Genomic DNA, 27,857 nt, shown 5'->3' with positions numbered 1-27,857 from the left:
GGAGAGAGGAGCGATGACAAGACACAGTCAGAGTACTCACACACACGGGGAGAATCTTGACATGTAGTCACTGTGATCTTTGTCTTACACATGTTGGGTTGTTGTATGGTGGACATTCAAAGTCATTGACTCGTCAGCTGTTTTTCCATTTTTATTAACATCAGAAAAGTATTTTAACATTTGATTATGTTATCATTCATGATTACGAAGTATAAACTAACAATAATGTTCAGATGATTATGAAATAAACATCAATCCTGAAACCGTGCTATACATGACTGCAACCATTAACAATTGTATAGCAGTAAACCTTAAAAGACTGGAGAAAACCGACAATGAAGAATATAATGTTACCTAATAATTTAGAATGGGTTATCATTTATAATAGTCAGGGTTAACTTCCTACTGAATCACCCCTTGTTCTATGACAGCAGTAAGATATGGATACAGTTCTCTCAGATCTCACATGGTAGAGATTCAAATTCATGAAACAGCATTAGTTGTTTTGGTCGTTTGATTATTTTATCATCAAACAAAGGTCCTAGTCTGTTTGATTGACAGGTGAGATGATCAGGGGAGCAGAGTTGTTACCTCCATATCTCCAGGTCCATGGACAGAGGAGTGGATAGAGAGGCTCAGTAAAGCTGCAGCCAGTAGCAGAGTAGATATGAACCCCGGCTTCCACATCATAGAAGGAGACCAGACCCTCATCATAATCAACAAACACCCCCACCTTCTGGAGCTCAGCTCTCAGAGGGAGACGGACATCAGGGTTATCATTAAATACCAACCTATCTTTGTAGGAGAAGAGAGTCCAGTAACCCGTCTCAGGGGTCACTATGATCAGATCTTTTCTGTCGATGGACTCTCTGACCACTCCTATATACCACGCAGTCTTGTCTTTAACCCGGACCTCAAAGTAAAATCTACCTGAGGAGAAGCTCTGCCTCGTGAGAACACATATGTTTTTTGGTAATCTCTTAGGGTTGTCTGGGAGTTCCTTCCTCACACCTCCATCATGTACTTGTTTCCCATCCTCAGACAGGATGAGACGGGGATGAGCTGTATCAGGATCCAGAGTCACATCTACTTCATACTGCTGGACCCTCTTCAACTCAGCATCACGCAGCTTCTTCATCCCCATGTTCAGTGTCTCCTCCAGCTGATCCAGGGATCTCCTCAAGGTCCCAACGTATGACGGAGGATGGACCTCCACCTTCGTCCAGTCCCTGGTGGGTGGAGGATCCTTCAGGGATCTGAAGGCCTGGAGGAAGTGGAGGTGGTCTTCAGTGTGTGAGAGCCGCTTCACCTCTGAGCTTCTATTGGTCAGATCTTCTATTTCCTGCTCCAGCTCTTTGATGAGGTCTTCAGCTTGTTTCTCAGTGGATTTCAGTTTCTCTTTAACCATTCGGTTGACGTCATCCTGGTACTTTTTAATGGAGCGCTTCAGAGCAGTGAGGACGTGCACACCATCGGCTATCTCTCTGTCTGCATCTGCTTTGCTGCGGTTAACTGTGTCTTTAATCTCCTGAATATTATTTAGTCTCTCCTGGATCATCTGCTGGACTTCAGCCTCTATCTTCCCCAGCTGGGCCATCTTCACTTCATATTCCTCCTTTAGAGGTACAACAGGATGGGACTTGTGGTCTGTCACTGTGCAGAACTGACACACACACACCTGTTCAGTCTGGCAGAAGAGCTCCCGAAGTCGGTTGTGTTTCTTACACATCATGTCTCCCAGACGGTCCATAGGCTCGACCAGCCGATGTTTCATAAGAACTGGGAATCTCTGATGTGGCTCCAGGTGGGTTTGGCAGTAAGAGATAAAACACACTAGGCAGGACTTCACAGCCTTCAGTTGGGTCCCAGTACAGACGTCACAGGGAACTTCCCCAGGTTTTACACAGACCTGATATTTTACTCGTTTGGATGTTTGAAACTGAGCGGCCAGCTCTGATACAAGGGTATTAATCCGTAAATCAGGTCTTCTTTTGAAAGCCTTGTTGCAAAGAGGGCACTTGAAAATGACTTGTTCATCCCAGTGCTTTGTAATACAGGTTTTGCAGAAGTTGTGTCCACATGGTGTGGAAACTGGACTGTTGAACACATCTAGACAGATAGAACATGAAAAGTTCTCTTCAGACCCGGAAGTGTTAGCAGAGGCCATTCCTAGACACAGACGACAAGGTTTATGTATTGAGCAAGTCCATTCTTTTTTTAAGTCCCTAAGGAAGAGAGGTTTTAACTTCTCTGAAAAATATGCTGCTTCACTTACCTTGTTGATGTTTCTGTCTGTCAGACTAATTGTTTCAAAATGTGTTTTATTTTCCTGCTGAAAGAGAGAACTGCTTCCACGTCAGATTGACTTGGCTTCTGGGAATGTTACGTTTTGTTTCCTCATCCAGACGTCCTCTACTCTCCTCCCTCAACACCTGGCTCCTCCCCTAACATCTGGCTCCTCCCCTAACACCTGGCTCCTCCCCTAACACCTTGCCCCTCCAACAAGGATGCACAGTTCACTGACATTCATGCGCTATTCTTTCAAAAATATCTGAAAACAGAATATAGGACAAAGCACAGACAAAGAGAGGGTGCAAACATGACTGAAAAAGTGTGTCCAGGTTGTGTGTGCTAGTATGGTTTGTGATTTAATATTGAGTTAACGCTGGTAGTTATATAAGGCTCATCCCTAACCTCATTAAACAGCTGCATCATGAGGCTCAGGGTAGGGCGGACGAACCAGACCAACAAGTTCCCAATTCAGAGACAACACAGTCATTGTTAACTGCCACTACCGTGGCAGTTAACAATGACACATTATAACTGGTGTATTATGGGTAGCTTTTACGTACCAGGGACAAACAGTGTGAAAATCTGAAGTGATGGACAACTGGTTTAATAGTTTAGTTCTATTAGTTATTCATGCTTATCAAGGTGTGATTGAGCAAAATTATTTTCCAATAATCCAATGCGGTGTTACATCATTTCATTATGTTCCTTTGAGCCAACTGAATGGGTGGAGTCTGACGTCTGGCTGACACTCGTTTTCCATTGAGAGGTGCGGCTCGATTGCAGATCAGGTATTCACTGTCTTTGAGGTGGAGCCAGAACATTTGATTGATTGTAACCTGATAACCCAGCACTGCAAGTATCAGTGAACGAGTGCAGTAGTATGTGTTTAAAAGAGGGCCATTTGAGGCCACATTTACATAAGTTTCTAAAATGTCATGCATTTAAATTGAGATTTGGACCAGGATGAATCCTCATCACTACTATGTAACCCAATGCATCACCTTTCATGAACTCAAACAACGGAGAAAAAAAAGAAAAAACTTTACGTGTTTGGTTTCGGCATGATGTCATAAAATAAGGTTCTTTATTTCCCTGTTATACACACAAACACAGCATGAAACCAGTCAGACAGTCAGTCAGACTCTCTCTCTCTCCCTCTCTTTATCTCTCTCTCTCTCCCTCCCTCTCTCCCTCTCCCTCCCTCCCTCCCTCCCCCTCTCTCTCTCTCTCTCTCTCTCTCTCTCTCTCTCTCTCTCTCTCTCTCTCTCTCTCTCTCTCTCTCTCTCTCTCTCTCTCTCTCTCTCTTTTTATAAACGGTTCATAAACAGTTTTAATAAGCGGTGACTCAACAGTTCCAGGAATCCTTTGGGTGATTTGAATCTCTCGTCCCTGGTGGCTCGACCGGTAGGGATGGCAGTTGGTGCCGCGCCCTCAGAGAACCACAGAACGGCCCGCAGTTCAGGGAGGAACTCAATTCATGAATTAATTCAGGACTTTTAACCGATACTTCAAGCAGCCATCTTTCCTACTCCATTTACAGATCGGTTTCCATTACTTCTATTGGATGTCTCCGTCTCCAGGTGGAACACCTGCTGGTTCAGGTATCACTTCTGATTGGCTGATAGGGTGACCCGGTCCTTCTGATTGGCTGATAGGGTGACCCGGTCCTTCTGATTGGCTGATAGGGTGACCCGGTCCTTCTGATTGGCTGATAGGGTGACCAGGTCCTTCTGATTGGCTGATAGGGTGACCCGGTCCTTCTGATTGGCTGATAGGGTGACCAGGTCCTTCTGATTGGCTGATAGGGTGACCCGGTCCTTCTGATTGGCTGATAGGGTGACCCGGTCCTTCTGATTGGCTGATAGGGTGACCCGGTCCTTCTGATTGGCTGATAGGGTGACCCGGTCCTTCTGATTGGCTGATAGGGTGACCCGGTCCTCCTGATTGGCTGATAGGGTGACCCGGTCCCCTGCTGATTGGCTCTGGTGCCACACACCTGTCCTGGGCTTACTGAAGCTGAACTGAAGGGGCGTTCACGGGGAGCCGGCAGCCCTGGAGCCCCACGATAAACCAGGACTGTTGAGGGCCTCAGGGGCCCCGCTTGGTTGGTGTGTTTATGTAACAGGGTGTGTTATATCCTTTAAATTATAATTACACAATTGCCTTTGTTTTTCTGTATTACCTGAAGTTTAGCTTTCCATGCCGCCTTAAGCTCTATTTTATTTATTTTTTTGATTTGGCTCCACCTCCTTCTATACTCCCGCCCACATTCCAGAGAACCCGATAAGTTTCCCGCGCCCCCTGCCCTCTTCCCTTTGTTGCGATACCCTTGGGAAGAGGTGTGTACATTTATATTGTAATCAAATCTTTGACCATCTTATAATTTATCATTATTTATATTAGTTATTTTGATTATATATTGTTTAATTGGAAGTCTGGGGTTTATAATCTATCGATAGTTATTAGATAGATTTCTGTGTTATGGGGAACTTTGTGTTTTGTTGCGATGTACTAGCATATAACTGACCCTCGTGTAGTCATGCTAGTTCCCCTTCCCCCCCTGTGTGTTTCGTAGAGTTGGAGTAAGGGCACAAGGGCTAAGGAAGCTATTTGTATATGTGTGTATTCAGGTATGTCTTTTATTCCTTTTATTTCAATCATTTCTGTTGTAATATTGTATGTAGTTAGCCCTTTGTTGCGATACCCTTGGGAAGAGAGTTGGAGTAAGGGCACAAGGGCTAAGGAAGCTATTTGTATATGTGTGTATTCAGATCGAATAAATGGACGTCGGAGTGCCCGAGTCCAGACACATCGTGGGTCACGTCATTCATTGCTAGAAAGAAACACAACGCAGAACGAACCGGTCACATTTAGACTCCTTGTCCACAGGACCCCCGATGTCCCCCCTGAGCAGCCCAGACCTGGGCCTTCATCGCACTGGACGCTCTGGATACAAAAGTCTGCTAGTGATCACATTCTGAGTTATGGTTTGGCTATAATGATCTTCTATCGTTGTAGGTGAGAGGAGGTCGAGGAACCAGAAGACAAGTCTTGTTTTTAATGCCGTTGAGATTTGGTTTGGCACTAAAAAGCCGTCAACAATTCTATGCTTTCTTTATCTTATCCCGTCTCATTCGGTGCAAATAGTTCTTCCTGCGAAGTGTTCCACGTTTTTACGTCTTTTTAAACGGATTATGTACACCGGGGGTGATTCCCTAAACCAGCCGGTCGGTGGCTTGTCCAAAGCGTGTGACGTCATCACTCGGCCGAAGTTCAGCACCTTGGAGAGCGACAGCGGAAGACGTCTCCCACTCTGTCTGCTGCGGCTATCCTCGACACACCAGCCACCAAGCCGACGCCATATACACGTTGTATTCATTTAACACCTTCGTGTTATTCAACGATGCAATTCTAATAATACTGTGTGTGAGAAAGAGACCGCAGACGACTCTTACCTGAACGGCTGATCAAAATAATGAAAGAGAGAAAGTAATTTGTACCTTAATCATGCGATGAAATGCAAAAAGAGAATCATGTTTTACAATATTAAATAAATAGTCAAATTAAGTGTAGTACAAAAGAGTAGGATTAGGGGCCCACAAAGAAGGTCCCGCCCCTCTGTGCTGATACCCGCTCCCGCCACTGGGTGTCGCTCACAACACTGATTATGGGACTGCTGCTTCTATGCGACAGGGCACAGGTAGTAGACTATAGTGAAGACAAGTCAAACGGGTATTTACACATATGTAAAGTGGATGCTAAACAATACTTAACACAATCCTGGATGAGCTAGAAAGGAGAGCAGACATAGGAGATAGGAGCGGAAGAAGAGAGAGGAAGGAGAGAGGAGGAACTAAGATGAGAGGATGGAGAGATGAGAGATGACAAGACAAAGTCACAGTACTCACACACAAGGGGAGAATCTTGACATGTAGTAACTGTGATCTTTGTCTTACACATGTTGGGTTGTTGTATGGTGGACATTATAAGTCATTGACTCGTCAGCTGTGTTTCCATTTTTATTTACATCACAAAAGTATTTTTACATTTGATTATGTTGTCATTCATTATTCCGAAGTATAAACTAACAATAATGTTTAGATGATTATGAAATACACATCAATTCTGAAACCACTCTATACATGACTGCAACCAATAACGATTTTTTACCAATAAACCTTAAAAGACTGGAGAAAACAGACAATGAAGAATATAATGTTATCTAATAATTTAGAATGGGTTATCATTTATAATAGTCAGGGTTCACTTCCTATTGAATTACTCCTTGTTATATGACAGCAGTAAGATATGAATACAGTTCTCTCAGATCTCACATGGTAGAGATTCTAATTCATGAAACAACATTAGTTGTTTTGGTCGTTTGATTATTTTGCTATCAAACAAAGGTCCTAGTCTGTTTGATTGACAGGTGAGATGATCAGGGGGGCAGAGTTGTTACCTTTATAATAACAGAGACATGGATTGAGGAATGGATAGAGAGGCTCAATAAAGCTGAAGGCAGTAGCAGAGTAGATATGAACCCTGGCTTCCACATCATAGAAGGAGACCAGACCCTCATCATAATCAACAAACACCCCCACCTTCAGGAGCTCAGCTCTCAGAGGGAGACGGACATCAGGGTTATCTTTAAACACCAACGCATCCTTGTTGAAGTAAAGAGTCCAGTAACCCGTCTCAAGGGACGCTATGATTCGATCTTTTCTGTTGATGGACTCTCTGGCCACTCCTACATACCATGCAGTCTTGTCTTTAACCTGGACCTCAAAGTAAAATCTCCCTGAGAAGCTCTGCCTTGTGAAAACACGTAGACCCTGTGTAAATCTCTTAGGGTTGTCTGGGCATTCCTTCCTCACACCTCCATCATGTACTTGTTTCCCATCCTCAGAGAGGATGAGACAGGGATGAGCTGTATCAGGATCCAGAGTCACATCTACTTCATACTGCTGGACCCTCTTCAGTTCAGCATCATCACACAGCTTCTTCATCTCCATGTTCAGTGTCTCCTCCAGCTGATCCAGGGATCTCCTCAAGGTCCCTACGTATGACGGAGGACGGACCTCCACCGTGGTCCAGTCCCTGGTGGGTGGAGGATCCTTCAAGGATCTGAAGGCCTGGAGGAAGTGGAGGTGGTCTTCAGTGTGTGAGAGCTGATTCACCTCTGAGCTTCTATTGGTCAGATCTTCTATTTCCTGCTCCAGCTCTTTGATGAGGTCTTCAGCTTGTTTCTCTGTGGATTTCAGTTTCTCTTTAACCATTTGGTTGAGGTCATCCTGGCACTTTTCAATGCAGCGCTTCAGAGCAGTGAGGATGTGCACACCATCGGCTATCTCTCTGTCTGCGTCTGCTTTGCTGCGATTAACTGTGTCTTTAATCTCCTGAATATTATTTAGTCCCTCCTGGATCATCTGCTGGACTTCAGCCTCTATCTTCCCCAACTGGGCCGTCTTCACTTCGTATTCCTCCTTTAGAGGTACAACAGGATGGAACTTGTGGTCACCCTCTGTACAGAACTGACATACACACACCTGTTCAGTCTTGCAGAAGAGCTCCAGAAGTTGATTGTGTTTCAAACACATCCTGTCTTCCAGACGGTCCATAGGCTCGACCAGCCGATGTTTCTTCAGGCCAGCGACTCTCTGATGTGGCTCCAGGTGGGTCTGGCAGTAAGAGATAAGACACACTAGGCAGGACTTCACAGCCTTCAACTGGGTCCCAGTACAGAAGTCACAGGGAACTTCAGCTGGTTCAACACAAGGCTGCTCTTTTACCCGTACAGAAGTTCCAAACCGATCAACCATCTCTGATAAGAGGATATTGACACGTACATCGGGTCTTGTGTTGAAAAGCTCGTTGCAAAAGGGGCACTTGTACTTGACTTGTTCATCCCAGTACTGTGTAATACAGGTTTTGCAGAAGTTGTGTCCACATGGTGTGGTAACTGGATTGCTTAACACATCCAGACAGATGGAACATGAAAAGTTCTCTTCAGACCAGGACGTGTTGGCGCAGGCCATTCCTAGACACAGACGACAAGGTTTATGTATTGAGCAATCCCATTATTTTTTTAATTCCCTAAATGCAAAAGTGTTTTTAACTTATCTCAAAGTTGTGCTGCTTTACTCACCTTGTTGTTGTTTCCGTCTGTCTGACTATTTAACGCGTGTTATTATCTCCTGAAAGAGAGAACTGCTTACACGTCGAGGTGCTTTAGGTTTCGTTTCCTCAACATGACGTCCTCTCCTCTCCTCTCCTAACACCTGGCTCCGCCCCTTCGGTGCGTGAGTGCAGCACTTCATTCATTCACTATGTCGGCCTCTTCAAATGCGTTGATGCATGTTCTCTTCTTTCTGGAGTTAAGAGAGAGCCAAACATCAGTTACTACGTGTCAAGATTCTCCCCATGTGTGTGAGTACTGTGACTTTGTCTTGTCATCTCTCCTCTAAACTTAGTTTCTCCTCCCTCCTTCCGCTTCTATGTCTGCTCTCCTTTCTAGCTCATCCAGGATTGTGTTAAGTTGTTTGTTTTGCATGCACATTACATATATGTAAATACCCGTTTGACTTGTCTCTACTATAGTCTACTACCTGTGCCCTGGCGCATACAAGCAGCAGTCCCATAATCAGTGTTGTGATTGACACCCAGTGGCGGGAGCGGAAATCAGCACAGAGGGGCCACCAGGGACGAGAGGCTCAACGTTTATATATATGAGAGAGAGAGAGAGAGAGAGAGAGAGAGAGAGAGAGAGAGAGAGAGAGAGAGAGAGAGACTGACTGACTGACTGACTGACTGACTGACTGACTGACTGACTGACTGACTGACTGACTGACTGCTTGCTTTGTGTGTACAACAGGGCAATAAAGAACCTTATTTGATGACATTATACGGCAACGAAACACATAACGTTTTTTCTTGTTTGATTTCATGGTTTGTGATTTGATATTGAGTCAACACTAGTCGTTTTATAATGCTTATCTCCCAGACTTTAACCTCAAAAATGTATAAATTAGTCCGCAAACGACTCTTACCAGAACGGCTGATCAAAATAAAAAAGAGAACAAGATATCGATGGAGAGATTATCTATTTATACTGTTTATATAAATATAGATAAATAGATAGAGACCACGCTGTGACAAAGTCGAGCAATGACAATCCAGATCTTCAAGCCACGTTACAGCTCAATGTTCAGACGCACACACGCACACACACACACACACACACACACACACACACACACACACACACACACACACACACACACACACACACACACACACACACACACACACACACACACACCACACAAGTGGCTCCACTTAGCCCCTTAGCAGCGGGTACACAAATAATGTTTTTTATTTCACATTTTTTATTGATATTTTTTTGCCTGCACACTGTCTTGATGTGTGTGTGTGTGTGTGTGTGTGTGTGTGTGTGTGTGTGTGTGTGTGTGTGTGTGTGTGTGTGTGTGTGTGTGTGTGTGTGTATATGTGTAAGGTCTGCCTCACTAGTATTCATTTTACTCTGCAATAACTTGATGGAACCTTAGATGTTTGGGGATAAGCAGCACAGCAGTCAGGTAGCTATTTAAAGCTATAATAAACCGCGCATTTCGTTTATTTAGATCAAGCATTATGAAAAAGTTTGCATGCACAATGTGTGTGTGTGTGTGTGTGTGTGTGTGTGTGTGTGTGTGTGTGTGTGTGTGTGTGTGTGTGTGTGTGTGTGTGTGTGCAGACGCCAGGGAGGAGTGAGGGGAGTGGTAGGTCTGGCAACCTGCTGGCTCCACCCCCAAGCCATATATGGACTTCCTCCCTCTAACGAGGCAAGCCTGGGGATCGTTAGGCTGGGGTGCTTGGGGTTAAGAGGGCTAGCAAACAGACATGTGGGGAAGTTGGAGTTGGAAGAGGAGCTAGAGAAGCTAGGGCTAGCAGAGGACAGGCAGGATCTGTGTGATCGCCTGGAAGCACGGAACGCCCTGAGAGAGAGAGAGAGAGAGAGAGAGAGAGAGAGAGAGAGAGAGAGAGAGAGAGAGAGAGAGAGAGAGAGAGAGAGAGAGAGAGAGAGAGAGAGAGAGAGAGAGAGAGAGAGAGAGAGAGAGAGAGAGAGAGAGAGAGAGAGAGAGAGAGAGAGAGAGAGAGAGATGGAAGGTGTTGGACGACTGGAGCATATAGGAGGTGGATGACCCTTTTAAAAATATATATTTATTTCTGCTTGGAACTGCTCTGTGTTGTGCCATTTTGTCTGCTCAACTTGGTAGCGTTGAAACCCCACACCCACTGGCCCGCTACACTATATTAAGTTAAACTTTGGTGTGTGTCTATTTTGTGTGTTCATCTTTATGGTGTGTATCTATATGGTGTATACCTATGGTGTGCGTGTATATACTGTATATGGTTTGTATCTATCGTGTGTGTATGCATATGGTTTGCATCTATATGTTGTGTGTGAATCTATATGTATATCTGTGCTGTGCGCGTGCATATGTGAATCTATATGGTGTATTGGTGTGTGTGGGTGTGTGCGTTCACGTGTGTGGTGGTAGGCGTGGTGATGACTCCAGTTTAACCGGTGAATGAGTCCCTCTGGTCTCTTTGATGAAAGCTTACTTCTCACTCCTCAAAGGGCCGTTCAGGATGCTGCAAAGTTACGGTTGCAATTGAGACGTATCTCGCATAGAGCTCAGAGCAGAAGTTCTCGTTTGGTAACACTGCCCTCTGCTGTCCACATCCGCTCACTACACCACAGGGACGCAAGATCACACGTGACTTCCTTTTCACCCACTTGAAATCTAACAGACACACACACACACACACACACACACACACACACACACACACACACACACACACACACACACACACACACACACACACTCACACTTGCGCACAGTAAGGTGAATTGAATGAAAGACTTTTTTTCGTTTATGAATCTAAATCAGACTCATCCCTTTTAATTAAAATGAGGAAGGTCATTTATGATCAAACACAGAGCTGAAATAGCCTCTCACTGTTACCAGAGGGCGCTGAACCTGCGTTGAGTTTTACTAATTAGCTCACCTGCCACAGCTCGCCTGCAAAGTTAGATGCACATATTCCTGTCCGGCTGTTAGCCGTAATAGTCTGCAGCTGTGGCTCATAGGCTGATTGAGCCACACCCATTCTGGTGCTCCTTAAGTGGGCCGAGTTTTAGACTGGAGGGAGGCTTGAGTTGTGCAAATGACTCGACGGTTGTGCTATTTGTTTTCAGTAAAAATATGCTTTTTAACAACCATGTGGTGGTTAAACTCTCATTTGAAATTCAAATAATGATTCTACCTGAAAGTAACATTTTAGAGACTATGGATTCAAACTTGTCAAAGTAAGAGGTAAATCACTCTTGACTAACGACAGTCAAATAATAAGTATAATTTATTTTAAAAAGCTGAATTAGTTAAGTATCTTATTCATTATTTAAAAGTTGGATGATCCCAAAAGCCCTGCATTTGTGTTGTCATTCATTTATCTGATTTAATGGAGATGGTAGATGTTGAACTGTGGGACAGTGCCCAAGTTTGGGGACCATGAGTAAACTGTTCCTTCCTTCAAAGGTCTATCATGGATATTTAACTGCAGTTCTGTGAGTATCCCACCTTAACCATGAAGATGAACTGCAAACTGTAAGTCATTAGTTTCTCATTACTCTTGGGCACATTGTATTTTGGCTTCCTGGTGAGTTAACCCGTTACCTGAAGGTTGATCTGTGTAGTAAAGATGTTTTATTGGTTCATGGGTCATTTAGGTGTTTGGTTTATGTTGGTTTTAATGATTTGTTAAAATGGTTACAGGCTCCAAGTTATTGTTGTAAGATTGAGTAATGGGTTGGGTTCTGATATCTTCAGTCTTCTTTCCAGTTGCTCTCCTGAGCTCTGCATCTTCACCACATGAGTTGCTTTACTGAGGAGGGTGTGGTCTGAGTGAGCAGAGGTGCATACTGGGATACAGAGCTGTCTGAAGTCTACAGGTCTGTAGACGCGCCCGCTCAGGGGAAACCGAGTGTTTGAGAAACCGTCGTGACGTCAGTTACATTGACTGGAATGTTCTTTAAGATGGAGACTGGGATTCAGAAGGAGAAACACCAGGGAGAGATGAGGGGGCTCCTCATCTCAACGACTAAAACACAACTTCAGTCTGACAAAGAGAACCATGGAACACATTCAACAGTCCCCTCCAGGCATCCTGACTCCTCCAGGAATGGTTTTTCCAAGAAGATCTTATTTGGGGCCACTCCAAGATGGATCCTGCTCCTCAAGAGCCACCCCCCTCCACTGGGTGGTCTTCTGAACAGATGATCTCCTTCCTGTCCTCAGGCTGACTAAAGCTGCACCGTTTGCATCTGTGAAGGCCCCTCATTCAGGAAACCACTGGACTACAAAGACATGACTTCAGAGATGTTAAATCAACCTGGGAGACATTTTTGGAGACGCCAAGCATAATCCATCACCAATGTGGGACGCCACTGAAGAATGTTGTACATAATTTACGTCTTTGGAGACATTGGTTGTTCTGTTCTGGGTGCCCTGGCAGGAGAGCTGGGGTTGGATGATGGAATGTAATTTGGCATGAGGTTTTTACCCTGCATGATTGTTTGGCCTTTTATGGCTCGGTGGTGTGTGTGTTTGGGTTTGACATGAGATGGATGATTTTTGAGCGTCTCCAGGGTTCTACTGTGTGTGTCTCCCACTCACACCTGGCATGGGGTTCTACGTGCCTGTCCTGGGTTCTATGTGTGTGTGTGTCCGGCTTGCTTCGACAGTGATCATGTTCATACGGGGTTCTGTGTGATTGGCTTGGGATATTGGAATGGTCGATTAAATCATACCTGATGAATGGTCACATGTTTACTTAAGGGCCTCCAGTAGACATGAAGAGCCCTGAGCGACACTCCGGAGTGATATCCAACACGCTGGGCAGGAAGGAGAGTATTCAACTCAAGTGTAAAAGGATGCAAGCGGCGTGTTCAGATCAGTGACTTCAAACTAGGACTTCACCAATCAGGATCAACGGAGGATGGACAACTAAAGGCATTCCACAAGGAGAGTCTGAAGTTGGAAAGGGACCTATATGGATATTCAAGATGACCTTCAGACCTGTAATGAGACGGCTCTTCCTACCTGGGTGGATTGATGGAGAACCCTGTGGATCTTGTCTTGCTCTCAGTTGCACGTCTTCTCAGGCTGAACTGTGTTTGTTTCGGACAGGACCAGCTGAACGAGTTGTGCTCTTCAGCTGAGGAGGTAAGGAAACCTTCACTGGGGCTTCAAGGTGTAAAGAGGAGAATGTTTCAAAGTGTTCCATGGTACTCTGATGAGGACTGTTGTTGTGCTCCACTGGCTGAGAAGAAGAACCCTCACATCTTCCTCTTGGCCTTTCTCCTCTGAGAATCCTGGCGCCATCTTGAAGGATATTCAAGCTCATGTAACTGATGTCACGACAGATTCTCAAACACTTGGTTTCTCCTGAGGGGCGTGTCTATAGAACTGAAGACTTCAGACAGCACTGTATCCCAGCATGCATCTCTGCTCACTCAGACCACACCCCCATGAGTATGATGCAACACTCTAGTGATGGAGATGTAGAGTTTTATAAGTAACGAGGGAGTAGACAAAGGTGATCAGAACACAATGGCATGTCAAGTCTGTAAATCTTTAAACCATGAAGACGGTTGGATAGTTTAGGAATTGGGCTTCTTTATATTATGGGCAGTCCTTTCACTCAGATGCCCACTTCTCACTGCACCTGTACATGTGTTGGCTGGCTGGCATGATTTGCTGTTGGTGTTGAGGCGGTCAGGGTGACGTTGCAGGGCTATGGTCGGCTCTCTGTGAGCTCAACGTTTAGATTTGCTCTGTACGGTTTGTAGTGTACCCTGAATAATCTAGATAATTGTAAAATGTAGACACGGTTTTGTATTGAATGATTCCAGGATTTTAGGTTTAAAGTTATTGCGGGACGTACATGGTAGTTTGGTTAATGGTTTTGAGTGATATAACTTGTACTCACTGGGTGCATTATAATGTAAAGGTACACTGAATAGTAGTAATTACCAACAGCAACAAACAGATCTCCTCAAGGTAAGTCTGTTGGCTGTGTTTTATTGAAGACCATCGCTGGACTTCAGGATCTTCCTCCGTTCAGCTCAAGGTGAGGCGCTGGTTCTGTTTTTTCTTTGGTTGGTTCTGGCTGGAATGTTCGGATTCCAGTCGGACGGTTTGTGCTTCCCGCCGTGGAAGGTTCTGAGTGTGGTCACTTGATTTAGTCCTAATGGTTAGCATAGAATGTTGTAGTCTTGATAACGATAAGAAACCACCTGGCAGTTAGTTGGTCAGGAGACCCCTGAGGGAATCTGGCGGAACGTTCTGGATTGTATTTGCGTAACCTCGAGCCGTTGCCAACGGAAACTATTTCAGTCGGTTTCCATTTGGAATTGTTGCCCCTTATCTTAAACAACTTAGTTTGATATTAAATACATACTGACGCGTACGTCGTACAATATGTTGATAATTTCCGATGGTTGCGCCGTAATTTTAACAACGTTGACGTGACGAGACTCTCGCTGCGTACAAAACGGCGTTCTACTTGCGGGCCCAATTTTGACATCAGTGAAGGCTGAAAATCATTTCAAGATGGAAGACAATTTGACATTTCTTCAACGGAACCCAGCACCTGAATATGGCTGAGTATATTTGATTTAATATCGATACTGCTTGGTGTTCTTTGTTACTTCAGCTTTTGTACGTTCTAAATATTTGCTGTCATTAATTGCCACAGAAGTTAAACCCTACCCAATGGAATGACGTTAAACAATGACTTTGGTGCAGAGTTACCAACTGGATAATATCAAAGCTAATATAATGGCCGTCCTTCCCACATGTTACAGTAGAAGATACTCTAGAACTGTACAAGGTTAAAAAGTTAACATGTAGTTTGTCCCAAGGTGTCTGCCTCCTCACCCAGAGCCAGACCTCCACCTCCTCACCCAGAGCCAGACCTCCACCTCCTCACCCAGAGCCAGACCTCCACCTCCTCACCCAGAGCCAGACCTCCACCTCCTGTCAGAAGTCCTCCAGAACAGGTCAGTGCTCTGTGTGAGTAGAGTCTTCTCAGGTCAGTTTCAATGCATGGCCTGAACCACTTCTTTAAACTTGTGGACTGCTCTGTCTTCATTCCCAAAAACGGAATGCTCATGTCTGGTCTCAAGTCTTTTCTAGCCTTGAGTTATAAAATAATAGTTCAATTAATTGTGTAAATCGGTTTCGGATGAGTCAAATAAGTTTATTGTTGGGCAAATGCTGATATAAACCTGCTGCTGTAGCTGAAAGGCGAGGCTGAGAGGCTGGGGACCGGAGGCTTGTGGTGCCAGGATGGACCGGAGACTGAGGCTGGAGACCAGGGGCCTGCAGCACCGGACCAGAGGGTAACCATCACCAAGCTCATCTGAAACACTAAAATCCACGGTAGTTTAGGTCTGGTTTTGATCATCTTATGACTTTAAATCTGTGCCAAGCTGTGATTTGAGTTAATTCATATGGGGGTTATGTAGGAGTCATATGAGCCATTATTGTTACCAGTGCTGCTACGACCGTAGTGGATGAATTGCTGAACACGACAATCTGCAGACGTTGTCTAATTGAAGTGTTTAAATATGGTTACATTTGTGTTGCGTCCCCAGGTGATTTACTGCTGAGATCAACTGTTTGTAACCAGACCAGGAATCCATGGCTGAAGGAGCTGATGGAGGAGCCGTGCTGAAGGAGCTGATGGAGGAGACGTGCTGAAGGCCCTGCCTGGTGGAGGAGCTGGTGGAGGCCCTGCCTGGTGAAGGATGTCTGTCGTGAGGTAGATGGAGCCTGACTCTGAAGTGATCATCACACTCACTGCCACTTCTCGTAGAATACTCCTACCACAAACTACCGGCGTTTGTACCATATATACCAGACGACTACATCTGTTTTACCACATGTTGAAGCAAGGCTTCCGCTGTTTGTTCCAGACCAGGACTCTGTCTGAGGAGAGCTGCTGGAGGAGCTGAGACGCTGGAGGACGACTAGGAAAAGTTTTTATTTACTTAGATGGTTGACCTAAAGGGAAAAATACAGCTGTTACTTTGACATGCGTCAACCAACTACCGCTGTGTTTTCTTACTAGAACGTGTTTCTGGAGCGGAGGCGAGTTGGTAGGGGAGCCGTGAATCTGGAGGATGACCATCACTCTACCAACAAGGATTGTAAGTTTGTATTAACCACACAAACTGGAAATAAAGGGCTTAAAAATAATACAATCTACATGTTTGTTACCAGACGTCAGGGTCAGACTCGTGCTGTTTGTTCCAAACCAGGACTCTGGCTGAGGAGAGCTGATGGAGGAGCCAAGACTCTGGAGGACGACATCACTCTACCAACAAGGATCCTCGTAAATTTGCATAAAATAAACAGAGTGGACTTGTTCTAACACAGGATTAGTTTGTCCAGTACAAGTTACGGCATAGTACTGTGGTTGTTTACCAGACAAACTATAGCTGCTACTTTGTTACGTGCCATTAGAGCCCAACTACTCCTGCGTTTGTTACCTTACATTAGACATAAGTTACTACTGTAACTACTCCTACTTTGTTACCTTTCAAGAGACAAATTACGTTTGTAACCAGACCAGGAATTTGGAGGACTGATGGAGAAGCCGTACACCTGGAAGGCAAATCCTGAGGACAATCAGGACTCTACCATCAAGGACTCCTCGTAAGTTTGCATTATCTGGACATAGTGGACGGGGTTGGGGGTTTGGTGTTCAACTCTCAAACCAATGGTGCCGGGTTCAAGTCCTCAGAATACAGTGATGCGTCTTTGAGCAAGGCGCCCTAAAGCCTGCCTGCTCCTTAATGACGTCTCTTTGGTTCAGATAATGTTGCATCTTTTGAATATTGAACCTAATCAATGTCCTTTTTTGGTCCGGGCAGACACACCTGAGCTGAACCCAACCTGATCCTGTTTGGTCGGGGGTAGACACACCTGAGCTGAACCCGCCCTGATCCTGACATCCTGCTGGTCCCATCTCCTCAGTTCATCTGAGCCTCGTCCTCCAGAAGACCTGCTGACATCAGCAGTCTGAGGCTGATGGATCAATGACCTCCAGTGGGAGTGATCTTCTTCACCCCACATGTAACCGTGTGCTTCCACACGCCTTTCCCTTACGTCTGTCACTAACCTCACTACTTCACTACTCTCTACTGCTTCCTCTTCTTCTTCCTTCTCTGTGGTTCGAACCTTTACACTGAAGGCGCGTCTTCCTGCCCTCAGAGGGTTCAGCGTTAGGGTTGAGAGTCAGGGTTTAGAGTCAGGGACAGACCTGGTCAGGGAGGACTGCTTTTACACAAACCTCTTCACTTGCTTTCGGAATGGTGGTGACATTTTGAAAAGATTCATTTGGGAGAATGTTTTACTCTGCTTTCCCTTACAAAATTGTATTAAACTTCTGTCAAGTGTTTTTGTTATTAAAATCCCATAATGACATCTACATGTTTGGTGAGGTTCATTTTATTGTCCTTTAACTTGGTTAATGTCAAGCTAAACTCCTGCAATACATTTAATATAACATGATTGTTATTCTGCAATGTTCACATAATCCATTTTGTAAAAATATGAAACATCCATGTTTCTACTAAATTCAAGCCTATTCATGTATTTAACAATGTACATACTGCCCCGCAGGCCATTCTCTGCTACTACAACACGTTCAATCCACCCCGTCTCGCATCAATGTACTATAGCAACGTTGGTTATGTTGGGAGGTATGTGTCTTTATTATGCAATCAAACAGAATAGGTTTGAGAGCAAAACTTTCCACACTGCAATCAAATGTTTTATTGCAAGTAAAATAAATGTGATGAAAAAAATTATTCATGGGAATCCAAAAGTTTTGTTTGCAAAACCAAAAGCTTTGCTTGCTGTTGAGCTGAATCTCGTGGGCGGGACCTACGCCGAAAGATGCAAGACATGTGTCTATCGGCCAGTCTTGATCGGAGAGACAGCTTGGCGTTTTGAAGTCCATGATGAGACAGAGCGGGACTGGCGTCGGCGTCGAGCTAAGAGGACAGAACATCAATGCGTAGGTATGTCTTCCGTCATAGTAAGAATGTTATGTTTGAACTGGTGCATGTACATTGCTTTTGTTTAACGATGTGTGGATGTTGTAATGGGCAGCCTGTAGCTGCTAGCTTAGCTCAATTACCTAGTCATAGATACGTTACGTGCCCAGGCTGCCTATTAGCCTGCATGACGTTGTGCATGTAGCTACTAGTTAACAGGACTATTTGTGTTCAACGATCCCTCGTTTGTTCTATGCTTTCTTCATCTTATCCCGTCTCATTCGGTGCAAATAGTTCTTCCTGCAAAGTTTCCCACGTTTGTACTTCTTTTTGAATGGAGGATGTAGACCGGGGGTGGTTCTGTCGCACCAAATTTGTACCGGGCACGCAAAAAAGAGAATCATGTGTCACAATATGAAATAAATAGTCAAATTAAGTGTACTACAAACGAGTAGGATTAGGGGCAAACAATACTTAACACAATCCTGGATGAGCTAGAAAGGAGAGCAGACATAGGAGATAGGAGCGGAGAAGAGAGAGGAAGGAGAGAGGAGGAACTAAGATGAGAGGATGGAGAGAGGAGAGATGACAAGACACAGTCACAGTCCTCACACACATGGGGAGAATCTTGACATGTAGCAACTGTGATCTTTTTCTTACACATGTTGGGTTGTTGTATGGTGGACATTGAAAGTCATTGACTCATCAGCTGTTTTTCTATTTTTATTAACATAACTATTTTGTCATTTATGATTCCGAAGTATAAACTAACAATAATGTTTAGATGATTATGAAACACACATCCATCCTGAAACCATGCTATACACGACTGCAACCATTAACAATAGTATAGCAGTAGACCTTAAAAGACTGGAGAAAACAGACATTGAAGAATATAATGTTATCTAATCATTTAGAATGGGTTATCATTTATAATAGTCAGGGTTCACTTCCTACTGAATTACTCCTTGTTAAATGACAGCAGAAAGATATGAATACAGTTCTCTCAGATATCACATGGTAGAGATTCTAATTCAGGAAACAACGTTAGTTGTTTTGGTCATTTGATTATTTTATTATCAAAGAAAGGTCCTAGTCTGTTTGATTGACAGGTGAGATGATCAGGGGGGCTGAGTTGTTACCTTTAAAATCATGGTTGCCTGGACAGAGGAATGGATAGAGAGGCTCAGTAAAGCTGCAGCCAGTAGCAGAGTAGATATGAACCCTGGCTTCCACATCATAGAAGGAGACCAGACCCTCATCATAATCAACAAACACCCCCACCTTCTGGAGCTCAGCTCTCAAAGGGAGACAGATATCAGGGTTATCCTGAAATGCCAACCCATCCATGTAATAGATGAGAGTCCAGCAACCATTCTCAGGGTTCACTATGATCCGATCTTTTCTGTTGATGGACTCTCTGGCCACTCCTACAAACCACGCAGTCTTGTCTTTAACCTGAACCTCAAAGTAAAATCTCCCTGAGGAGAAGCTCTGCCTTGTGAGAACATATATATATGTAAATCTCTTAGGGTTGTCTGGGAGTTTCTTCCTCACACCTCCATCATGCACTTGTTTCCCATCCTCAGACAGGATGAGCCTTCGATGAGCTGTATCAGGATCCAGAGTCACATCTACTTCATACTTCTGGACCCTCTTCAGTTCAGCATCACGCAGCTTCTTCATCTCCATGTTCAGTGTCTCCTCCAGCTGATCCAGGGATCTCCTCAAGGTCCCTACGTATGACGGGGGACGGACATCCACCGTGGTCCAGTCCCTGGTGGGAGGAGGATTCTTCAGGGATCTGAAGGTCCGGAGGAAGTGGAGGTGGTCTTCAGTGTGTGAGAGCAGCTTCATCTCTGAGCTTCTATTGGTCAGATCTTCTATTTCCTGCTGCAGCTCTTTGATGAGATCTTCAGCTTGATTCTCTGTGGTTTTCAGTTTCTCTTTAACCATATGGTTGAGATCATCCTGGCACTTTTCAATGCAGCGCTTCAGAGCAGTGAGGATGTGCACACTATCGGCTATCTCTCTGTGTGCATCTGCTTTGCTGTGTTTAACTGTGTCCTTAATCTCCTGAATATTATTTAGTCTCTCCTGGATCATCTGCTGGACTTCAGCCTCTATCTTCCCCAGCTGGGCCGTCTTCACTTCATATTCCTCCTTTAGAGGTACAACAGGATGGGACTTGTGGTCTGTCTCTGGGCAGAACTGACACACACACACCTGATCAGTCCGGCAGAAGAGCTCCAGAAGTCGGTCGTGTTTCTTACACATCCTGTCTTCCAGATGGTCCATAGGCTCGACCAGCCGATGTTTCTTCAGGACTGCGACTCTCTGATGTGGCTCCAGGTGGGTTTGGCAGTAAGAGATAAGACACACTAGGCAGGACTTCACAGCCTTCAGCTGGGTCCCAGTACAGACGTCACAGGGAACTTCTCCGGGTTCAACACAGAGCTGATCTTTTACTCGTTTGGATGTTTGAAACTGAGCGGCCAGCTCTGATAAGAGGGTATTAATCCGTAAATCAGGTCTTGTGTTGAAAGCCATGTTGCAAAGAGGACATTTGAACTTGACTTGTTCATCCCAGTACTTTGTAACACAGGTTCTGCAGAAGTTATGTCCACATGGTGTGGAAACTGGACTGTTGAACACATCCAGACAGATGGAACATGAAAAGTTCTCTTCAGACCAGGAGGTGTAAGCAGAGGCCATTCCTAGACACAGACGACAAGGTTTATGTATTGAGCAAGTCCATTATTTTTTTAATTCCGTAAGGAAGAAAGGTCTTAACTTCTCTGAAAGTTATGCTTCTTTACTCACCTTGTTGAAGTTTCTGTCTGTCAGACTATTTGTTTCAAAATGGGGTTTTCTTTTCCTCCTGAAAGAGAGAACTGCTTCCACGTCGGATTGACTTGGCTTCTGGTAATGTTACGTTTTGTTTCCTGATCAAGTAGTCCTCTCCTCTCCTCCCCTCCCCTAACACCTGGCTCCTCCCCTAACACATGGCTCCTCCCCTAAAACGTAGCTCCTATCCTAACACATGGCTCCTCCCCTAACACCTGGCCCCGCCAATACGGATGCACAGTTCACTGACATTCATGCGCTGTTCTTTCAAATATATTTGAAAACAGAATATAGGACAAAGCACAGACAAAAAGATGGTGCAAACATGACTGAAGAAGTGTGTGTCCAAGTGTGTCCAGGTTGTGTGTGCTAGTATGGTTTGTGATTTAACATTGAGTTAACGCTGGTAGTTATATAAGGCTCATCCCTAACCTCATTAAACAGCTGCATCATGAGGCTCAGGGTAGGGCAGACCAACCAGACCAACCAGTTCCCAATTCAGAGACAACACAGTCAATGCCAGCGACAGCAAAACAAACCTAAATTGTGCCGTGGCAGTTAACAATGTCACATTATAAACAGTGTATTATGGGTAGCTTTTACGCACCAGGGACAAATAGTTTGAAAATCTGAAGTGATGGACAACTGGTTTAATAGTTTAGTTATATTTGTTATTGAGGCTTATCAAGGTGTGAATGAGCAAAATTATTTTCCGCTAATCCAATGCGGTCTGACATAATTTCAATACGTGGATTTCCTTACATTCCTTTGAGCCAACTGAATGGGTGGAGTCTGCTTTCCCTCCTGGCTCCGTTCCAAGCAGGTGACCAGAAACCATGCACTCACCTTATAGTGACTGTCCAGCTGAATCCAGCTACAGAGTTATTACAGAACTAGCTAATTGAATACCTTTCTACCTGTGTTGTCCGGACAGCAAGATGGAAATCATAACAACAACACACTACACACTCCCAATATCTTTTCACACACCCCAGAGACATCTATGGTCTTTCATTTATTGGACTGTGAAACCCCTGACTGTTATGTACGTATTTGTGTGTATGTACTCTTGGACTCTTAAATGTTGTGTACATATTTTTACGTGCTGTTTTAATTCTATGAGGATTAAAGAGATGTGTAATGCAAGACAAACTTCTGTGTAAACGGACATTAAAGTTGATCTAATGTAACCTAATCTAATAATAACTGGACCTGCTCTTTGTTACTCTTCCACTGCAGCCATTAGTTTGGTTCAACATGATGAGAAATGCTCCGGTGTCTAAAGAACCCCGTCCAGAACCCGTCCACCCACAACTTAATCAAGCAGAATCATTTTTATTCCTTTCTAAACCAATCAAGCCTGCACAGAAAAGATCAGAGAATAAGAATCACATTTTGGATGATAGGGTTGTAGGAATAAAGTAACTTGCAGTTGAAGTTGTGAACTTGAAGTTTTGAAGGAAAACCAAACATGCTGTTGGAGCTGGTCCAGACTATCAGAATGTAAAGAATGCATTCTGGCTGACGTCTGGCTGACACTCGTTTTCCATTGAGAGGTGGGGCTTGATTGCAGATCAAGTATTCACCGTCTTTGAGGTGGAGCCAGAACATTTGAATGATGTAACTTGATAACCCGGAACTGCAAGTATCAGTTAACGAGTGCGGTAGTATGTGTTTAAAAGAGGGCCATTTGAGGCCATATTTACCTACGTCTTTAAAATGTTATGCATTTAAGTTGAGATTTGGACCAGGATGAATCCACATCACTACCATGTAACCCATTGCATCACCTTTCATGAAATCAAACGAAAAACAAGACAACACTTCATATATTTAGTTGCTGTATGATGTCATCAAATAAGGTTCTTTATTTCCCTGTTATACACACAAACACAGCATGAAACCAGTCAGACAGTCAGACTCTCTCTCTCTCTCTCTCTCTCTCTCTCTCTCTCTCTCTCTCTCTCTCTCTCTCTCTCTCTCTCTCTCTCTCTCTCTCTCTCTCTCTCTCTCTCTCTCTCTCTCTCTCTCTCTCTCTCTAGTCTAAACGGTGACTCAACAGTTCCAGGAATACTTTGGATGACTTGAATCTCTCGTCCCTGGTGGCTCGACCGGTAGAGCTGGCAGTTGGTGCCGCGCCCTCAGAGAACCACAGAGCGGCCCGCACCGACCACCTAAACCAGGCGGTCGGTGGCTTGTCCAAGGCGTGTAACGTCATCACTCGGCCAAAGTTCGCGGAAGACGTCTCCCACTCGGTCTGCTGCGGCTATCCTCGACACACCAGCCACCAAGCCGACGCCATAAACACGTTGTATTCATTTAACACCTTTGTGTTATTCAACGATGCAATTCTAATAATACTGTGGGTGAGAAAGGGACCGCAGACGACTCTTACCTGAACGGCTGATCAAAATAATGAAAGAAAGAAAGTAATTTGTACCTTAATCATGCGATGAAATGCAAAAAAGAGTCATGTCTCACAATATTAGGTAAATAGTCAAATTAAGTGTACTACAAAAGAGTAGGATTAGGGGCCCACAAAGAAGGTCCCGCCCCTCTGTGCTGATACCCGCTCCCGCCACTGGGTGTCGCTCACAACACTGATTATGGGACTGCTGCTTGTATGCGCCAGGGCACAGGTAGTAGACTATAGTGAAGACAAGACAAACGTTTAGTCACACATATGTAATGTGGATGAAAAACAATACTTAACACAATCCTGGATGAGCTAGAAAGGAGAGCAGACATAGGAGATAAGAGCGGAGAAGAGAGAGGAAGGAGAGAGGAGGAACTAAGATGAGAGGATGGAGAGAGGAGAGATGAGTCTTGACATGTACTACCTGTGATCTTTGTCTTACACATGTTGGGTTGCTGTATGGCGGACATTAAAGTCATTGACTCGTCAGCTGTGTTTCCATTTTTATTTACATCACAAAAGTATTTTTACATTTGATTATGCTCATGATTCCGAAGTTTAAACTAACAATCATGTTTAGGTGATTATGAAATACACATCAATCCTGAAACCATGCTATACATGACTGCAACCGTTAATAATTGTATAGCAGTAAACCTTAAAAGACTGGAGAAAACAGACAATGAAGAATATAATGTTATCTAATTATTTAGAATGGGTTATCATTTATAATAGTCAGGGTTCACTTCCTACTTAAGTAATCATTTTTATATGACAGCAGTAAGATATGAAAACAGTTCTCTCAGATCTCACATGGTAGAGATTCTAATTGATGAAACAACATTAGTTGTTTTGGTCGTTTGATTATTTCATTATCAAACAAAGGATCTAGTCTGTTTGATTGACAGGTGAGATGATCAGGGGGGCAGAGTTTATACCTTCATAATCATGGTTGCCTGGACAGAGGATTGGATAGAGACGCTCAGTAAAGCTGCAGCCAGTAGCAGAGTAGATATGAACCCTGGCTTCCACATCGTAGAAGGAGACCAGACCCTCATCATAATCAACAAACACCCCCACCTTCTGGAGCTCAGCTCTCAGAGGGAGACGGACAGCAGGGTTATCTCTAAATAACAACACATCATTGTTGTACCAAAGAGTCCATAAACCCGTCTCAGGGGTCGCTATGATCAGATCTTTCCTGTCGATGGACTCTCTGGCCACTCCTACAGTCCATCCAGTCTTGTCTTTAACCTGAACCTCAAAGTAAAATCTCCCTGAGGAGAAGCTCTGCCTCGTGAGAACACTTAGAACCTGTGTAAATCTCTTAGGGTTGTCTGGGAGGGCCTTCACTACACCTCCATCATGTACCTGTTTCCCATCCTCAGACAGGATGAGACAGGGATGAGCTGTATCGGGATCCAGAGTCACATCTACTTCATACTGCTGGACCCTCTTCAGTTCAGCATCACTCAGCTTCTTCATCTCCATGTTCAGTGTCTCCTCCAGCTGATCCAGGGATCTCCTCAAGGTCCCTACGTATGACGGAGGACGGACCTCCATGGTCCAGTCCCTGGTGGGTGGAGGATCCTTCAGGGATCTGAAGGCCTGGAGGAAGTGGAGGTGGTCTTCAGTGTGTGACAGCTGGTTCACCTCGAACCATCTATTGGTCAGATCTTCTATTTCCTGCTCCAGCTCTTTGATGAGGTCTTCAGCTTGTTTCTCTGTGGATTTCAGTTTCTCTTTAACCATTTGGTTGAGGACATCTTGGCACTTTTCAATGCAGCGCTTCAGAGCAGTGAGGATGTGCACACCATCGGCTATCTCTCTGTCTGCATCTGCTTTGCTGCGGTTAACTGTGTCTTCAATCTCCTGAATATTATTTAGTCTCTCCTGGATCATCTGCCGGACATCAGCCTCCATCTTCCCCAGCTGGGCCGTCTTCACTTCATACTCCTCCTTTAGAGATACAACAGGATGGGACTTGTGGTCTGTCTCTTTGCAGAACTGACACACAAACACCTGTTCAGTCTGGCAGAAGAGCTCCAGAAGTCGGTTGTGTTTCTTACACATCCTGTCTTCCAGACGGTCCATAGGCTCGACCAGCCGATGTTTCTTCAGGACTGCTACTCTCTGATGTGGCTCCAGGTGGGTTTGGCAGAAAGACATAAAACACACTAGGCAGGACTTCACAGCCTTCAGCTGGGTCCCAGTACAGACGTCACAAGAAACATCAGCTGGTCCAAAACAAGGCTGCTCTTTTATTCGTACAGAAGTTCCAAACCGATCAACCATCTCTGATAAGAGGATATTGACACGTACATCGGGTCTTGTGTTGAAAAGCTCGTTGCAAAAGGGGCACTTGACTTCTTCATCCCAGTACTTTGTAATACAGGTTCTGCAGAAGTTGTGTCCACATGGTGTGGTAACTGGATTGCTTAACACATCCAGACAGATGGAACATGAAAAGTTCTCTTCAGACCAGGACATGTTGGCGCAGGCCATTCCTAGACACAGACGACAAGGTTTATGGATTGAGCAATCCCATTATTTTTGTTATTCCTAACTGCAAAAGTGTTTTTAACTTATCTCAAAGTTGTGCTGCTTTACTCACCTTGTTGTTGTTTCTGTCTGTCGGACTATTTAACGCGTGTTATTATCTCCTGAAAGAGAGAACTGCTTACACGTCGGGGTGCTTTAGGTTTCGTTTCCTCAACATGACGTCCTCTCCTCTCCTCTCCTAACACCTGGCTCCGCCCCTTCGGCAGGTGAGAGCAGCACTACATTCATTCACTGTGTCGGCCTCTTCAAATGCGTTGATGTGTTTTCTCTTCTTTCTGGAGTTAAGAGAGAGCCAAAGATCAGTTACTGTGCATGTTTTGCATGCACATTACATATATGTAAATACCGGTTTGACTTGTCTCTACTATAGTCTACTACCTGTGCCCTGGCGCATACAAGCAGCAGTCCCATAATCAAAATGGCAGATGCAAACCATAGGAAGTGAACCCTGACTATTATAAATGATAACCCATTCTAAATTATTAGATAACATTATATTCTTCATTGTCTGTTTTCTCGAGTCTTTTAAGGTTTACTGCTATACAATTTTTAATGGTTGCAGTCATTTATAGCATGGTTTCAGGATTTTATTTCATTATCATCTAAAAATTGTTCGTTTATAGTTCGGAATCATGAATGCCAACATCATCGAATGTAAAAATACTTTTCTGATGTTAATAAAAATGGAAAAACAGCTGATGAGTCAATGACTTAATATACACCATACAACAACCCAACATGTTTAAGACAAAGGTCAGTTACTACATGTCAAGATTCTCCCCATGTGTGTGAGTACTGTGACTTTGTCTTGTTATCTCTCCTTTTAGTTTCTCCTCTCTCCTTCCGCTCCTATCTCCTATGTCTGCTCTCCTTTCTAGCTCATCCAGGATTGTGTTAAGTATTGTTTTTCATCCACATTACATATGTGTGACTAAACGTTTGACTTGTCTTCACTATAGTCTACTACCTGTGCCCTGGCGCATACAAGCAGCAGTCCCATAATCAGTGTTGTGAGCGACACCCAGTGGCGGGAGCGGGTATCAGTACAGAGGGGCGGGACCTTCTTTGTGGGCCCCTAATCCTACTCTTTTGTACTACACTTAATTTGACTACTTATTTAATATTGTGAGACAAGATTCTCTTTTTTGCATTTCATCGCATGATTAAGGCACAAATTACTTTCTTTCTTTCATTCTTTTGATCTGCCGTTCAGGTAAGAGTCGTCTGCGGTCTCTTTCTCACACACAGTATTATTAGAATTGCATCGTTGAATAACATGAAGGTGTTAAATGAATACAACGTGTGTATGGCGTCGGCTCCTTGGCTGGTGTGTCGAGGATAGCCGCAGCAGACAGAGTGGGAGACGTCTTCCGCTGTCGCTCTCCAAGGTGCTGAACTTCAGCCTCTATCTTCCCAAGCTGGGCCATCTTCACTTCATATTCCTCCATTAGAAGTACAACAGGATGGGACCTGTGGTCACCCTCTGTGCAGAACTGACATACACACACCTGATCCGTCATGCAAAAGAGCTCCAGAGGTTGATTGTGTTTCTTACACATCCCGTCTTCCAGACGGTCCATTGGCTCGACCAGCCAATGTTTCTTC

General features: G+C 44.4%; 3 protein-coding genes and 2 long non-coding RNA genes across 12 annotated transcripts; 2 read left to right on the top strand and 3 right to left on the bottom strand.

The window, feature by feature from the left end:
- Positions 1-137: 137 nt before the first annotated feature.
- Positions 138-26,383, bottom strand: LOC132455377 (E3 ubiquitin-protein ligase TRIM39-like). Of its 3 annotated transcripts, none has more exons than XM_060049222.1 (2): positions 26,305-26,383; positions 138-2,169 (listed from the first exon to the last, which is right to left on the bottom strand). In XM_060049222.1, the coding sequence occupies exon 2, from the start codon at positions 2,165-2,167 to the stop codon at positions 542-544; it is 1,626 nt and encodes a 541-aa protein (XP_059905205.1). In that variant the 5' UTR covers positions 2,168-2,169; positions 26,305-26,383; the 3' UTR covers positions 138-541. The 3 variants fall into 3 exon arrangements, with proteins under 3 accessions (XP_059905205.1, XP_059905204.1, XP_059905203.1); XM_060049221.1 differs by lacking the exon at positions 26,305-26,383 and adding an exon at positions 8,438-8,653; XM_060049220.1 differs by lacking the exon at positions 26,305-26,383 and adding an exon at positions 2,276-2,415.
- LOC132455381 (E3 ubiquitin-protein ligase TRIM39-like) lies at positions 6,299-26,398 on the bottom strand. 3 transcript variants are annotated; one of them, XM_060049228.1, is made up of 3 exons: positions 26,305-26,398; positions 19,594-21,144; positions 6,299-6,751 (listed from the first exon to the last, which is right to left on the bottom strand). In XM_060049228.1, exons 2-3 carry the CDS (start codon positions 21,140-21,142, stop codon positions 6,702-6,704), a joined length of 1,599 nt encoding a protein of 532 aa, XP_059905211.1. In that variant the 5' UTR covers positions 21,143-21,144; positions 26,305-26,398; the 3' UTR covers positions 6,299-6,701. The 3 variants fall into 3 exon arrangements, with proteins under 3 accessions (XP_059905211.1, XP_059905209.1, XP_059905210.1); XM_060049226.1 differs by lacking the exon at positions 6,299-6,751 and having other exon boundaries at positions 19,174-21,144; XM_060049227.1 differs by lacking the exons at positions 6,299-6,751; positions 26,305-26,398 and adding an exon at positions 21,251-21,342 and having other exon boundaries at positions 19,174-21,144.
- LOC132455442 (uncharacterized) lies at positions 10,012-16,400 on the top strand. 4 transcript variants are annotated; one of them, XR_009525233.1, is made up of 4 exons: positions 10,012-10,485; positions 11,898-15,421; positions 15,662-15,763; positions 16,054-16,330. It is a non-coding gene; the product is annotated as an uncharacterized LOC132455442 (long non-coding RNA). The 4 variants fall into 4 exon arrangements; XR_009525234.1 differs by lacking the exon at positions 10,012-10,485 and adding an exon at positions 16,340-16,397 and having other exon boundaries at positions 11,470-15,421; positions 16,054-16,207; XR_009525232.1 differs by lacking the exon at positions 10,012-10,485 and adding an exon at positions 16,340-16,400 and having other exon boundaries at positions 11,479-15,421; positions 16,054-16,185.
- Positions 16,411-17,852, top strand: LOC132455447 (uncharacterized). Its single transcript, XR_009525246.1, has 3 exons — positions 16,411-16,758; positions 16,994-17,081; positions 17,300-17,852. It is a non-coding gene; the product is annotated as an uncharacterized LOC132455447 (long non-coding RNA).
- LOC132455383 (E3 ubiquitin-protein ligase TRIM39-like) lies at positions 24,224-26,429 on the bottom strand. Its single transcript, XM_060049230.1, has 2 exons — positions 26,305-26,429; positions 24,224-26,197 (listed from the first exon to the last, which is right to left on the bottom strand). Exon 2 carries the CDS (start codon positions 26,193-26,195, stop codon positions 24,579-24,581), a length of 1,617 nt encoding a protein of 538 aa, XP_059905213.1. The 5' UTR covers positions 26,196-26,197; positions 26,305-26,429; the 3' UTR covers positions 24,224-24,578.
- Between the last annotated feature and the right edge of the window lie 1,428 nt (positions 26,430-27,857).

Source organism: Gadus macrocephalus, chromosome 4 (assembly GCF_031168955.1).
Source record: "Gadus macrocephalus chromosome 4, ASM3116895v1".
Classification (NCBI taxonomy): Eukaryota; Metazoa; Chordata; class Actinopteri; order Gadiformes; family Gadidae; genus Gadus; species Gadus macrocephalus.
Note: the sequence above shows the minus strand (reverse complement) of the source record. Positions and strands in the feature narration are given on the sequence as shown.

Coding starts and splice junctions, on each gene's coding strand:
- LOC132455377 (XM_060049222.1), bottom strand. CDS start 2,167: ATGGCCTCTGCTAACACTTCCGGGTCTGAAGAGAACTTTTCATGTTCT.
- LOC132455381 (XM_060049226.1), bottom strand. CDS start 21,142: ATGGCCTCTGCTTACACCTCCTGGTCTGAAGAGAACTTTTCATGTTCC.
- LOC132455383 (XM_060049230.1), bottom strand. CDS start 26,195: ATGGCCTGCGCCAACATGTCCTGGTCTGAAGAGAACTTTTCATGTTCC.